The sequence below is a fragment of the Arvicola amphibius genome, chromosome 8 (genome assembly GCF_903992535.2).
Source record: "Arvicola amphibius chromosome 8, mArvAmp1.2, whole genome shotgun sequence".
NCBI lineage: Eukaryota > Metazoa > Chordata > Mammalia > Rodentia > Cricetidae > Arvicola > Arvicola amphibius.
The window spans coordinates 106,774,007-106,789,168 of record NC_052054.1 but is presented as its reverse complement, the minus strand read 5'-3'; the positions used below and the strand labels follow the sequence as shown (position 1 = coordinate 106,789,168).

The 15,162-nt window shown below is 42.7% G+C and overlaps 1 protein-coding gene across 1 annotated transcript in view; it reads right to left on the bottom strand.

Moving 5' to 3' along the window:
• The window catches only part of LOC119821949 (nuclear autoantigen Sp-100-like), a 49,184-nt gene that overhangs the window by 31,091 nt on the left and 2,931 nt on the right, over positions 1–15,162 (bottom strand). Inside the window, exons 2-9 of the mRNA XM_042055624.1 lie at positions 10,423–10,582; positions 8,238–8,406; positions 7,283–7,357; positions 4,451–4,516; positions 2,679–2,768; positions 2,219–2,353; positions 1,737–1,844; positions 795–948 (exon numbers count right to left, since the gene is read on the bottom strand). Of these exons, the coding sequence (XP_041911558.1) occupies positions 795–948; positions 1,737–1,844; positions 2,219–2,353; positions 2,679–2,768; positions 4,451–4,516; positions 7,283–7,357; positions 8,238–8,406; positions 10,423–10,581 (956 nt within the window). The 5' untranslated portion in view covers position 10,582. The remainder of the gene's footprint in view (positions 1–794; positions 949–1,736; positions 1,845–2,218; positions 2,354–2,678; positions 2,769–4,450; positions 4,517–7,282; positions 7,358–8,237; positions 8,407–10,422; positions 10,583–15,162) is intronic.

The following is a 15,162-nucleotide window of genomic DNA, read 5'->3' as shown; positions in this document are numbered from 1 at the left end:
GTATGCATGAAAATAACTTCTTAACGCCTAAGGAAACCACCTAGATGGTACAAGAAAATAAGAAAAGGTACATTGAGCTTGGTCACTTTAAATAATCCCTAACCCCAGCAGTACAGCAGAGAGAGAGAGAGAGAGAGAGAGAGAGAGAGAGAGAGAGAGAGAGAGAGAGAGAGAGAGAGAGAGAACTTCCAACTAAGGGAGGACAGAGAAGCCAAGAACCAGGTTTGACCTTCGACCTCAATGTTAGTGCTGTCCCAGGGAACTCAGCACTAAGCAGGCCCCTATGAGGCCAAAGCCAGTAAATGTGATATGAGCCTCCAAGTCTGCTATAGACTGTAGTCCTAGGCTCTTGACCAATGACTCACCTCAAAAGCTAGGCGTATTTTCTTTGTAAAGGAACAGGGAACGAAAACTTTGAAGCTATTACAGAAAACTTTCCAAATTTATGGGAAGGTGTAAATATCCAGGCAGAAGGCAGAAGATCTCCAGTCTGACTTAAGACAAGCCACAACAAATGAGGTTAGATTCATAATTAAAACTCAACTATTTTTTTTTTAAAAAGGACCAGGATCAGATACCTTCCTAATCTGAAAGTCAGAAATTATATGCAGTTATAACTCAAAGCCATTTACAAAGAACTCATAGGAAACATCAGTGCTCAGGGGTGAAAAGCTCTCTCTTTACCAAAGGATGTCCATCCTCAATGCTTCTATTCAATAGGACTGTGGATGACCACAGGAACACAGGTGCCCAGCACCATGGTCAGGAAACAAGAAATTCCAAAGAGATGTCACCTCACACCAGTTAGAAAGGCCATCACCAAAAAGACAAGCAGGAACACAAGAGGAAGTGTTGGTGTTGTGGAGAAATGGAACCTTGTATGTGTGAGTGGGGTGTATGTGCCTATAGCCATTAGGAAAAAGCAGTATGGAGTTTCCTCAAAAACAACTGAAAACAGACCCATTGTGTGATTAGCCAGTCCTCTCTACTGCACACAGAACTCGGGGGATTAAAATCCGTTAACGAGACACCTGCGCCTGTTACAGCTGGACAAGCTTCACACATGGAGTCAGTGTAAACAGCTGCCAGCATCTGGAGAGAATGTGGTGTTCACACGGGGGAGACTCCCAGACAGTCTTAAAATGAAGGAGACCGCATCAGCGGAGACAACATGGAAGAGCAAGAACACAGCATGAAGCCAGCCAGGCCCAGAAAAGCTAAAGCTACACGATTTCACGTTAGGTGGCCTGGGAAAGGGTCCGAGGCAGAGGGAGTAAAGTAAGACTGGGGAGGGGCTGAGGCCATAGTGGACATAAAATTTCAGTCAGGAAGAATAAGTTCAAGACGTCCATTATACAACACAGTAAGACTAACAATATATTGAGTTCTTAAGAAATTGCTGAGGTCATACATTCTAAATATTCTTCCCACGAAAGTGTATATGAGGTAATAGACATATCTTGATGCAGCCTCTTCACAGTGCATATGTAAAATAGCATGCTGCCTCTGAAATGAAGTGCGTGCGTGTGTGTGTGTGTGTGTGTGTGTGTGTGTGTGTGTAGTGCTAGAATTGGACCAATGACCTCACACATGCTAGACAAGCATTCCACCACTGAGCTACACTCCCAACCCCAAATATACATGACACTTTTTTCAATAGTCAAGTTTGAAAACAGTTAAGATTTTTTTAAACAGACAAAGCAAAGCTCTAACAAACACATAGACCATTGACAAACAAAGCAGGGAAGGGAAACAATAGTTACTTTCGTTGCTGCAGGGCAATGGGATGTGAGGCTCCAGGCCTGCATCTCTGTCACTCAGTTGGACTTCTAGTTCACAGGACTCTGGAGATGGAGAGGCCACAGGTGAGATCCCACAGAGCCTCGCTCTTTCTCAGTTTCCACCTTCATCCCTCACCCCGATCTCATCTCTCGTTCCTACTTCTAGCCCCATCTGCACCTGTGGCCACCCCGCCCTGGAAGGTATTTGTGCTTCACGACTCCCTAGCCGACCTCTCTGACTCTTGTTTCTTAACTTTTCCAAGTCTTTCCCTCTAGGGTTTCTTTTTCCAACAACCTCCTCCAGGTCTCGACAGTGCATCAAGTGTTTTCTTTGCTTCTTCGTGCCTAAGTGGTTTTCTTCTTGTATCAGACACCAGCGCCTTCCTCTGCTCCCTCCCAGAGCTTGGCCCTTCATGCTAATATTGAGTCCATCTTACCCTCCGGCTCAGAACCTGGGCCTGGCTGTATGGCTGCTTGGGGCCTTTGCAGATCATCAATGTCGTTGCCAGTGGTGTCTCTTCTCAGGTGGTTAGTCCTTACTGTTTCATTGAGGTCTTCTGATAAAACCACAGCTAAAACAGATTTTATTTTGTAAGTATTTTATTTGCACCAGGGCACACATGGCGCGCGCGCGCACACACACACACATACACACACACACACACACACACACACGTATGTATGTATGTATGTATATATGCAGAAAACACACAGAGAGATAAAACAAAAGTAAGTGAATTTTCAGAACCATTTTAAAATAAAGTGTTAATTTTAAGAAGTCTCTTTTAAAATGACATATCCCACTTGAAATCCACACAGTAACCCTTCCAAAGTGCCAGAGAGGTGTTTGCAAAGATGAGTCATGGAATAAAAAAATAAATACTATTGCATACATACCATTGTGAATCTGGGAGATGGGGAATTGATGATTCTCAGTTTGGTTTCCCTGGGTGAGGGTGGTATTTTCTTCATCATTACTTCTCCAGCCTGAGGAATAATGAATTTCATAGTGAATATCCATGTTAGACATCCAGAGAGAAAAAAAAATCCCATTTATGCAATGTGAGAAGCTTGGATTCTGGAAGCAGGTATAGTTAGCACTGATAATTGAATCAGTAAAAGAACAAGAAATGCATCCAACAGAGATGAAGTACCAAACACAAGTATTGATGCTCTTCATGACATCAATTGATGCCCAACTGGAGCATGGACCACTGTCACATCCCTTTTATAGGAGATGACACCAGGGCCCAGAGAGGATAGATAACCTGTTTTTGATCACAAAGGCAGAATTTGAACCCAGACATTCCTGATCTGCCCTGGATCTTAAAGCACAATTGAATCATAACACTTAGTTGAGTAAAAGATTAGAATCCCCTCAAATGAAAATTTTCATTTTCTGAAAATGCGATGAGACATCATCATTTTTACGTCATTCAGAAGATTACTGCAAGAATACCTATATCAATATATCAAAAAAGAATATAATATTCTTATATATTCATTATTATATTATAATATATTTATTGTTGTTTATAATTATAATTTAATTATAAGTTCTGTTTATAAACAGAATATTCTAATAGTCATTATGATCAATGCATTGAATTTAGAATATTCTAAATAAGTAATAACTTAAGTATTTATTAATTTAAGGAAGGTCAAGGGTTAAATTAAAATACCAAAAGGAGCCAGGCCATGGTAGTACCTGAATCAGGAGGTAGAGGCAGGTGGATCTCTGGGTTTAAGGTCAACCTTGTCTACAGAGCAAATTCCAGAAGAGTCAAGGACTACACAGAAATCCTGTCTCAAATAATCATATAAATGAATAAATAAGTAAGGAAACAAACAAACAAGTAAATAAATGAAACATGAAAAGTTTTTCCCCCCTCTGGTCTATCTTCTCTGGAGAGAGGCTCTCAAGCTGTTACTCTGGTAACAAGTGGAAATATCATTTGGGAGGTCCAGTTGTGTCATGATCGTATGAGCTGAACCCAAAGGGAAAATTCACTGCCTCCAGGATGTTCATGTTCATCATCCCTCTCTAACCCCCACTGAACAGAAGATCAGAGCATGTAGGCCATGTCTAGTCAGTCAAGAGAGCCACAGGCAGGCAGCTGTGAATTCAGGAATATGGCAAGATATACAGGAGATGAAGCTTTCCTAGTCAACCCAGAGGACCATGACTCTGATATTCAAACCCAGAACTTGGAAAGGCTACAGATGCAGAAAATGTCGTGGACATCAGAAACACAAGGAAAGAACACCCCATGTAGGAAGAGGAACTCAAATTTGTTTTGAAGTTGAGACAAATTTCTCTACTGGATTGGCCTGTAGACAAATCTGCAAGGACATTTTCTTGACTGATGATTGACATAACACCACTGGAAGGTGTCACCCCTGTATGGGTGGTCCTCAGATATAAGAATGCAAACTGAGCAAGTCATGGGGAGCAAGCCAGTAAGCAGCATTCCTCCATGACCTCTGCTTCAGTCCCTGCCTCAAGTTCCTGTCCTGATCGCCCTTCATGGTGGACTATAAACTGTAAAATGAACTAAACCTTTTCCTCACCAATTGCTTTAGGTCATGGGGTTTCATCACAGAAACAGAAAGCAAATGAGTTCACATGGGAGGAGACAACAATGTTAACAGAGTCAAAGAGAACAGACCATTTGATGAGGAGGGACCTGTGGGTGACGAGGTCAGGCTTTCTCGAGAGCAGCTGTTACCAGGTCCTAAGGAACAAAAATCAGATGTTCATTTCAGGAGCTGAAGCAGGTTACTCTCTTTTGTCTTTATCATGTGAGAGCTGAAGGAGCCTTTGAAGCATCAATCCAGAGCCCATCTGGAGCTGACAATCTCCTCATGATTCCAGAGATCAGGCTCCAGTCATGAGAATAGGTTGTAAGAGTCAGCTCTGGCTGAGAATGTCCTTCCTGAGCCACTTTAGCACCTGCTGGTGACCTGACTTCATATCCATGGCTATAGGATGCCTGCATGTGCCCCCAAAGCTTCCTGACCCAGTGTCCTTATCTGAGTTTCTAGCTGTCTCTAGACCACATCTCCTTTTATAAAATGGCAACATATATATGGCATCCCCGTATATATCTGATGGCTCATCCCTGCTGTCTTTTTCATGAGGACTCAGTAACAGCCTGCCTCCATTTCCTCCTATTCATGCTATGCCTTCCTATATTTTCTCTCTTATTTCCCCCGCTTTGGTTTCAAGTTTTCCATCGGATTAGCAGTGTATGGTCCAGAACACAGACTCTGCCTCCTGAGTGCCTGAATTCTTGCTCTTTCATTTGACACCATGAACACTACCCAAGTTCAGCTTCCTCACCAATAAACTGAACAACTAAATGATGCCCATCCTTCATACCAGCTTGGGCTGACAGGAATCAAAAGTAGATGATAACCAAAGCAGGAAACTAGCCACATGGTTCCTTCTACCATTGTCTGTTTTTCTTTCTGCTCTCATTCATCTCCTTCCCTCTTCCTTTCTCTGTCTCAAAGAATCTGTGTGCCCTTCCCACACTTCTACCATTTTCTTGCTGTGTGTCTTTATCTATCTTTCTTCTGCAATATTGTTGCTCTCAAGCAACATTTCTCATATCGAATCCATCTCTTCTAACATCAAGTGTGAGACTGTGACATACTAAGAAATGGTTGTTTTGGTCTTCATCCCCTGTTTCTGGACAGATTTCCTCAAATCCTGGATGAGTTCCCAAGTGATTAAGGTGAAAAGAGAGTCAGTCTACCCTTGAGCATAGCTGGCCTTCTTCATTACCACTACAGTGTATATCACAGAGTAATGAAGGACTGGCTGCCGGGGGAACAAAACATGATGACAGCATGGGAACCCTGACCTCTAAGGTGAGAAGACCTAGAAGTTGACTTGATCACATGGCTACTGATTTTATTCACCATGCCTATATGATGGAACTTTTATTAAAGATTCTAAGAGACTCTGTTTAGAGAGATTTGGGTTGACAAACTCCATAGTGCAGGAAGGGTGGTGTGCCCAGGGATGACAAGAGAGTGTTGTGTTCTCTCCCCATTAATCCTTGGGGTGTCCCTCTCCCATGTGGTTATTGTTCGTGTGCATATGTGTGTGGAGAGCAGAGGACGACCTTGGGTGTCATTCCTCAGGTGACACTGACCTCTTTTTGTAGAGATGGAGTCTCTCACTGGACTAAAGCTCATCAGTTTCCTTGGCAGTGATCTCAAGGGAGCTGTCTGCTCTGCCTCCCTGGTACTAGGATTACAGCTCCTGCCCCTGTGTCCTGAGCTGTTTTTTTACACGAGTCTAGGGGATCAAACTCAAGTCCCTGTGCTTGTATGCACTTTGACAATGAAGTCATCTCCCCAGCTCCCCTCACCATAGCTGACTATTTTTGAGCTATAACTTTTCTAATAAATTGTAAGCTAACGTTTCCTTGAGGTTCATGAGCTATGCTAACAATTCTGTAGCCTGAGGGGCCACGGTAACCTCTGATCTATGTTCAGTTGACCAGAAGCACAGACCACACCCCAGAATTTGTAACCAGCATATGAAGTAGACTGTTGTCTTGTGGCACTGAAGCCTTTATCAGAATATCATTACATCATAAGACATGTTATTGAAGTCTGGAAAGTTGGTTGGTGTGGGAAAACACCATTCACCACACTTCTGGTGTCAGAGACCAGTGCATATAAGGGCAGCACAAATCAGGAATATCTTTCTTACAGAGCATTTCCTCTTTGATGTCACCGTGGACCACACTTCACCTTTCACAGTTCCATATTGGTCATCTCCTTTAGAGGCTTCTCTAAGACCAACTGTTTCTGAGTCTCTTTCAATCTGGTTACCGATACTGGTTCTTTGATCCTGGGCATCAGGTGGACCGTCTGTTGTCATGGTTACTCTGGGTGGATTCTACATCTCACTAGAGGCTAATCACTTTGAATTTCAAGCACCCCCTCCTTCCAGGACTCATGTATTAGAGGTCTGTCCCTCAGAATGGCACTAGTAGGTGTTGGTGCTACCTTTAACAGGCAGATCCAAGCTGAAGAAAGTTACATCACTGGAGGTGTATCCTTGAAGGACACAGGCAAATTCTCTCTTTCCTTGCTTCCAGGCCACCATGAGATGAACAGCCTTGCTTCCCCCAATCCCTTTCTTTGGTGTCATGCCCCACCATAACAAGGGAGGTCAAACTATCTGCGCTGAAGTTCCTAACATCATGAACCAAAATTAATTGACTTCTCAGGTATCTATTTTGTTTTTGAGGGAGTTTTACTATGTGTAATTGGCTATTCTCAAGCTCACAATCTTTCTTCCTCAGAATTTGAGTGCCCAGCTTCTTCTGGGTAATTTGTCCCAGTGCAGGAAAGCTAACACCAGGTTCATAGCCACTCCCCTCACTGCTTTCTGTTTTTCCCCAAGACACATTCTGCTAAGGATCACCTTTACTTTATAGTCTCTATGGCAATAAGAACCCCTCTCCAGGTATAGTTACCTTGTTCAAGATGGAGTTGTGAGTTCAGGTCCCTTCTATTAGTTTCTTCGGACCACATTTTGTTCTGTAGTAAGACTGAAATGGGAGGGAGAGTGAGTAAGAGGAAGAATCCATTAGAGATCTCTAGCAGAGACAAGGGGCAGCATTTCTGCATTACACATTTAGGAATTTGCAGTCTTCCCATCACTCCAAGTTCAGTGTGTCCCACATGACAGAGTTCACCCATCATGTCCTGGGACAGAGAAGACTCCACAAGGGAGACTTTTGCTTCCCATACAGAAAGGAGACACTCAAGGTCAAGACTAAAAAAGTGGAAGACACACTTGTGCTGTGTTCCTATTCTGGTATTCAGAGGGCAGAGAAGGTAGACGTCAAAACAGAAAAAAACAGAAGCCAAATATAACTTCCAGGCTGTCACAAGTATAAGAAAGGGGTTCTTTCCTGGATAGAAGGTCTAGGATCTGGAAGCTTGATGATGGGCAGGCTTTAAAGATGGACAAGATGAGGATGAAGAACTGGCTCACACATTGTTGATTTCTATGAGCCTGTGTTACTAAGCTAAGATGGATCCTGCAACCCAGAGCTGAGCTGTCACTCAAGGTTGGGGGGGGGGGTAGTGAACCTGATGGACTCTTGTGTATAATATTATTAGGGCTCCACTGAGGAGACACAGCAGTGCTACCCTACTGGGACTGAGTTCTTCCTGTCCTCTTCTCCATAGCCTGGTGCTGGTGGGGCTCTCATTGTTTTCTCAGTCTAAATACCCAGCCTAGCAGACCTCAGGAGCGTGTCAACTCTAGCCATTAGATATAAGTGTTATGATTATACACGGGCATTAATTTTGTTAACTACTATATTCCCAATCGTGCTGCATGATATGACACCTGGTAGACATTTAATATATGCTTGATGTATTAATGACTGGGATCTGAAAAAGGGGTATTAAACAAATTACCATTTTTAAAGTCTTCTAAAATGGGTTCCAAATCAGCGTATACGCTCAGATTTCTTAGACTGATCAATACAAGAAGAACATTGAGGTTAAATTTCTTCTCCAGTTCTTCTAGGGCTCTGTAGACCACATGTTGTACAGGAACCTTGTTTGTACAGGAATCTTTAAAATCCTTAAAAAGTTTTAAAGGAGAAAGTGTAAGTGCAGGCTTCCAGGTCACAGAAAAGCTCTAGGAAACAATTATAGTTAGTGTACCTCAGTCCCCAACAGACATATCTTCTCATGCAAAGTTTTATATTTGCATGGCTATTTCATGAAACAAGTAAATATTTTCTCTTTAAAAATACTCACTAGTGACTTTGAGCTCCCACCCTCATTTCTATGACATGTAAGAAGGGTCACTTTTTGTAAGAAAGGAAAACTTGGGTTAAGGGTTAACAATGGGGCTGGTGAGATGGTTCAGTGGGTTATAGGCACTTGTCACCAATCCTGATGATCTTACTTCAGTCACTGGGATTCAGATGGTGAAAGTGGAGAAGCAGCTAGCCACAGGCTGGCCTCTGACTTCCACACGAGCACAGCAGCAGGCTCATACACATGTGCACACACAATAGAAACACACACATACTTATAAGTAAATAAATAATATATGCAATAAAATTTTATAGAATGGAGGTTCTAGAAAGATTGTTCATGGTTGAGAATACTTTCTACTCTTGCAGAGGACCCTCATTCAGTTCCAAGCACCCACATGGCAATGCAAGAACACCTGTAACTCCAGTTCCAAGGGATTTGGTGCTGATTTCTGTAAAATATGAGCATCAGGCCCACAAGTGTTATGCACACAAACAGTCAGGGAAAACACTTGTACACATAAAAATAAAAACAGAAGCATTCTTTTTTTTTTAAAGGTAAACTAACAGAGTAGGTGGCCAATGATGTTCTGTTACTCAGACACCTCCTGTCCTCCTGTGGGAAATCAGGTGTCCATTCCCTCTGACTGTGAACTCTGCTGGAGGGAGGCATATTCACAAGGCAAACAAACAAACAGTCAAACAAACAACAACTGGAGGGGCTGTAGAGAAGGCCCAGTGGTTAAGCACACTTGGTGCTCTTGCAGAGTTCCCAGATTTGATTGCCAGCACCCTGATGATGTTCACAACCATCTGTAACTCCAGTCACAGAGGATCTGATGCCCTCTCTTCTGACCTCCAGAGACACCAGGGACACCATGGTGCATAGACATACACGTAGACAAAGCACTCATACATATAAAACAATCATAAAATGTTTTTTAAAATTTGTCCAAATAAGAAACTCTGTAGTTTGTAATATTCTCAGATCTAGGTTTTAAAAATATATATTAATTAAAATAAAATGTCCTCATGGAAATTTCACTAAGTCAGTTCAATAAAATAATTCAACAGTAAATTTAAATCACTTTTAAATTTTAGCTTGTTTATCAGTTTAGTTTAGTTGAGTTTGAATTCCACAAACTCTACGGTTTAAAATGCTTGAGACATTGCACATCTGTGGAGAACTCCTCTTCTGCTCTGGCTTTTCTTCAGCAATACTCATCCAGAAGGGATCATGGAACACCTTCCCCTCAGATAGAAGCAGGACTTCTCCTGAGGCCTCTGCTTCTCCTCCCCTTAATACATGGAGAGAAGACTTCTCGAAATATTTACACGATACATATCACTCCCAGGAAATGCAGGTTTTAAACCTGAGTCCAGAATTCTAACTTATAATTGATGAATTTATTATTATAACTAATATCTCTGCAAAGTGCTATGAAAACTTTGTCAACAATTCTTTGTCAGAAATTAGGTTCTGGTGCTGTAGAGTTGGCTCGTGGTTAAGAAGATGTGTTACTGTAATAGAGGACCCAGGGTGATTCCCAGCACCCACACCAATGGCTCACAACTACATGTAACTCCTTCCAGGGAATCTAGAGCTCTTTTCTGGACTCTGTAGGCACCAGCACATATGTGAACACACACACAAATGTGTGTGCATGAGCACGCAAAAGCACACAAACATGCATGCACATAAGAAATAAAATCTTACTTTTTAAATTAAGTCCAACTTTAAAAACCTGCCAATCATTAAGTCTGGCTCCAAGATATCAAAGCGTAACTTACTCTGGGGCTTGTTTCAAGGTTAGACTATAACAAACCTCACTTACTTCATACATTTTTTCAGTGATGAGATCGCTGTCACGAAGTACCTCAAGAAAAGGAAATGGCTTATCTATTGCATGTGAAATCCTCACTTTATGTCTTTTGAAGCTCAGGAATACAGGTTTGAAGGGAATCTTCTCTGTGTCCTCATCTTCTGTGGACATCCTGGAGGGGAAAATACCATGAGGAAATGATAATCAGGTCCATCAGTCTATATCCTAGTGAAAAATGTAAGGTTTTATACATGAAAGAAAGACTGTAAAGGACTAACATACATAAGTAGGTGGTCTTGAGTTAACCCCCAAAAATACAATGAGTCAAGTCCAATAATTTGGGAAGTTCTGGGTCCAAGTGAGAAAGTCCCTGCCTTGTCACTCCCAGAATCACACATGTGCACACACATACATGTGTATCTGCACACATATGCCGTCATGCATGTGAATGTTTATGCATGCATGTATACTACGTATTCACACACAGACAAAAATAAAGTGAAATATAATGTTAACTATGACTCAAAAATTTCACTACTAGGTGTTCCTATACAAGTGAAAAGGAATATTCTCATTAATTTATATGCAAATATTTCTGGTAGCATTATTGATAGCCGAAAGTTAGGAACATTTGAAATGGCCATTAGTTTGAGTGTAGAAAAGTAAAACTGGACAATTTATACAATGAAATATTATTCCTCAATGAATAAAAGGAACAAAATGCTAATACATTCTATGAGTGAATGAATCTCAAAAATTTTTCTTAATGGAAGACAAATAAAGATGGCCACACAATGTATAATCCCATATGTATAAAATGCCCAGAAATGAAATCTATAGAGACAGGTGTATGTGTGGTTGCATAGACTAAGGGGACCAAGAAAGGACTGTGCACAGCTGTGAGGGGTTCTTCTGGGGACTCTAAGTCCAAAGTTTCAAACTTGAACTGTGGTGCTGGTTGCAGGCTCTGTAAAAAGTCATTGGATTGTACATTAAAATGGGTAAATTTTATAGCAAGTAAATTAAACTAAAAAAAACCTGTCAAAAGCCGGGCGGTGGTGGCGCACGCCTTTAATCCCAGCATTCGGGAGGCAGAAGCAGGCGGATCTCTGTGAGTTCGAGACCAGCCTGGTCTACAAGAGCTAGCTCCAGGACAGGCCCTAAAGCTGCAGAGAAACCCTGTCTTGAAAAACCAAAAAAAAAAAAAAAACCTGTCAAAAATATGAAGTGGAAATTCAAAAAGATGAGCAGATCAATAAAGGTGACAGGCTGAATATTTTTTCCTCTGAGTACAGGAAAAGGTGGATATTTTGAATAACAAATACACATTGTGTTCTAACTGATTTGGGTTTTAATTTTTGTTTGTTTTATGTTTTTGTCAACGTGACAATGCTAAAGTTATTTGAAAAGAAGAACCTTAATTTTAAAAAGGAAGGCCTACATCTGTATTGCCTGTAAGGAAGCCTCTGGGGGATTTTCTTGATTGGCGATTGATGTGGGAGGGCCCAGTTCACTGAGGGCATTGCCACCCGGAGAGTTGGTCCTGGTACACACAAGAAAGCAAACTGATCAAGCCAGGAAGCAGTGTTACTCCATAGTTTCTGCTTCAATTTCTGCCTCCAGGTTCCTGCCCTGACTTCCTTTGGTGAGGACTGTGATGTGGACTGTAAGACACAAATCCCTTTCCTCCCCAAGCTGGTGTTAGTGTTGGTGTTTATTACCGCAGTAGAAACTCTAACTTAAACACTGCATGACTGGATGTCTCCACCGTCTAAACAGGGATGTCAGGACGTGACAGACAGCACTTAGGTGAAAAAAAACCCAGCTTGCTGATGTCAGGATGTCTATGAGTTTAATCCCCAGCACAGGATGACCAGCCAGCAACTAACTATCCCCCCCCACACAATAACTGGAGGATGAGGCTGAACCTAACTCATGGACCACAAAACCCATATCAGAAGGACAAGAGAAGCAGTCTCACTTTGACTGCATTGCCCCTTGCTCAGGCTGGAACAGGCCTTACCAAGATGATGACCCTGAACCTAAGGTTTCTTTCCCTATAATGGGGAAACAGAACCAAATGAGAGCACACAGCTCTCAGAACTCTCAGGTGCCTGCAGGAGGCTCCCTCTGTTTTCCTCAATGAAGAACACTGATGACTCAGCTGCAGACCACTGAGAAACAAAGAATGGGGCAGGGATGACATGGTGGGGGTGGAGCTGTGCCTCCACTATCAGTGACATCCTATGGGAGATCCCAGTCAGCTGCTGTGATCTGCAAAGCCAGGCTGTGCCTCCATCTGTCCTGGGACCACACTGACCAGGTCTTCCTAGCCAGCGTTCCAGTCTGGATACAGAGACAGCTCACTCCCCAGGACAACATGCTGGCTCTGCCTCACAGCAAAGCATAACCTTGGCTCCACCAATCCAAGCAGTCCAATAGCATGGCACACGATCTAGTCAGAGCCTAACCTATGGCCTCACCTAGGCCAACAGTCAAACTGGCCATCTGCCTAACTCGAGAGCATAGCTTCTAACCCGGACAGACTAAGAATCCTATACAGTGCTAGGTCCAGGTTCAGAAGAAGCCAGCCTGTGTCACAGACACAATGGGTAACCAAACTGACACTTTGCTAACTTCAGAGGAAGGTTCTGGTGCTTGTGACTAAGGAGCCTCTGAGCCTTGTTTCTAAAAGTCATGGATAAACTGGTGCGATTCATCCAGAGGGGTAAGTGTGTGCCTGCCCAGTTGGCCAGATGCCCCTGAAACAGAATACAGGCCCCCTCCAATTCCCTAAATGTTTCTGGCCATTCAGAGGGGAGTCTCCCTGGCTACTGGCTTTCTCTATTTTTCCCATTCCATCTTGCCCCAAGCATTCCTTTTCATCTGCAGGGTGTTAGGATCCCCCAACTCAGCCTGCTTTGGGGCTGAGGGTTTGGGGAGCCAGGGGTAAGTGCCTCTGCCTCAGGGGCTTCTTTGTTCCATACAACCCTGCCCCTGCCAAGCCTGCCCTTTTGTCTGTGAGGTCCTTGGCCCAGCAAGTGGCCCTGCTCCTTAACTGAGGAGATCCATCTGGAGGGGTAAGTGTGTGCCTGCCAGCCGGCAGGACATCCTAGAAATGGAGTACAGGCCCCCTCCAATTCCATAAACGTTTCTGGCCATTCAGAGGGGAGTCTCCCTGGCTACTGGCTTTCTCTGATTTATCCCATTCCAACTTGCCCCAAGCACTCCTTTCCATTGGTGGGGTCCTTAAATCTACCACCACAGAAGAAGTAGAAGAAATTGACTTTAAACTTAACCTTATGAAAATGATGGAGACCCTTAAACTGGAAGTGAAAAACTTTCTTAAAGAAATGGAAGAGAAGACAAACAAAAAGTTAGAAAAAATTAATAAATCCCTCAAAGATACCCAAGAAAAACAAGAAAAAGAAATCAAACAGGTAAAGGAAACAGTTCAAGACTTGAAGACTGAAATGGAGGTAATAAAGAAGAAACAAACCAAGGGATGGCTGGATATGGAAAATCTGGGTAAATGAACAGGAACTACAGAGAAAAGTATAACCAACAGAATACAAGAGATAGAAGAAAGAATCTCAGGTGCTGAAGATACTAGAGGACCCAGGTTCAGTTCCCAGGATCCAAATGATGACTCACAAGTATCTATAACTCATGCGGAATTTAACATCCTCTTATGGCTTTCTGGGTTACCAAGCATGGCATGTTGTATGGATATATACATGTTAAAAAAGCACCCATACACCTAAAGTAATAAAATAATTTCAAAAACTAAATTAGCCGGGCAGTGGTGGCGCACGCTTTTAATCCCAGCACTCGGGAGGCAGAGGCAGGCGGATCTCTGTGAGTTCGAGGCCAGCCTGGTCTACAAGAGCTAGGTCCAGGACAGGCTCTAACAAAGCTGCAGAGAAACCCTGTCTTGAAAAACCAAAAAAAAAAAAAAAAAGAAAAAAAAACTAAATTAGAAGTCAGGACTAGGGAGATGGCTCAGTGCTTGGCCCACTCGTGTAAAGACTTGAGTTCAAATCCCCTGAACTCCCATAGAAGTCAGAAACCACAGGCATATCTGCAGTTCCAGCATATCTGCAGCTCAACAGGAGATGGAGACAGGAAAAACCCTGCAAGCTTCACTATCCAACCAGCATAGTGGGCACAGAGGCAAAGGAGAAAACCTGCCTCACATGGGATGGGAGGTGAGGACCAACACCCAACAGTATCCTCTGTCTGATCTCTGCACCATGACACACACACACACGCGTGCGTGCACACACACACACACACACATACACACACACACTTTATTAAATTTAGAAATGACAAAAAAACAAGCCTACTCAAAACTAAGTTTTTGTCATGGAGGAAGAGTTGGAGACAGCTCTTATGGGTGGGAAGTTAAAAATCAGAAAGAGGAAAACTTCAGGGGCAATGAGAACTGAGAAGGCTAATGTGGTTCCAGTGTAGAATACTTTTGCCTGAAATGGAGACAGATACAAGAAAAGAAACTTTCTCTGGATAAAGATAGACTAAGATCTATTACTTGAAGACCACAGGTGGTCAAACCAACCAAGGAAAAACCTCATGCCAGGCCTGGTGAGGCAGGTCTATGAGTCTAGCTACTCACAAAGCTGTTGCAGGAGAATCAAAGTTTCAAGATCAGCCTGGGCAACTGATTGAAACTGTCTCAAAATTCAAAAGTAAAAAGGGGGCTTGGGTTATAGCTCAGGGGTAGAGAACTTG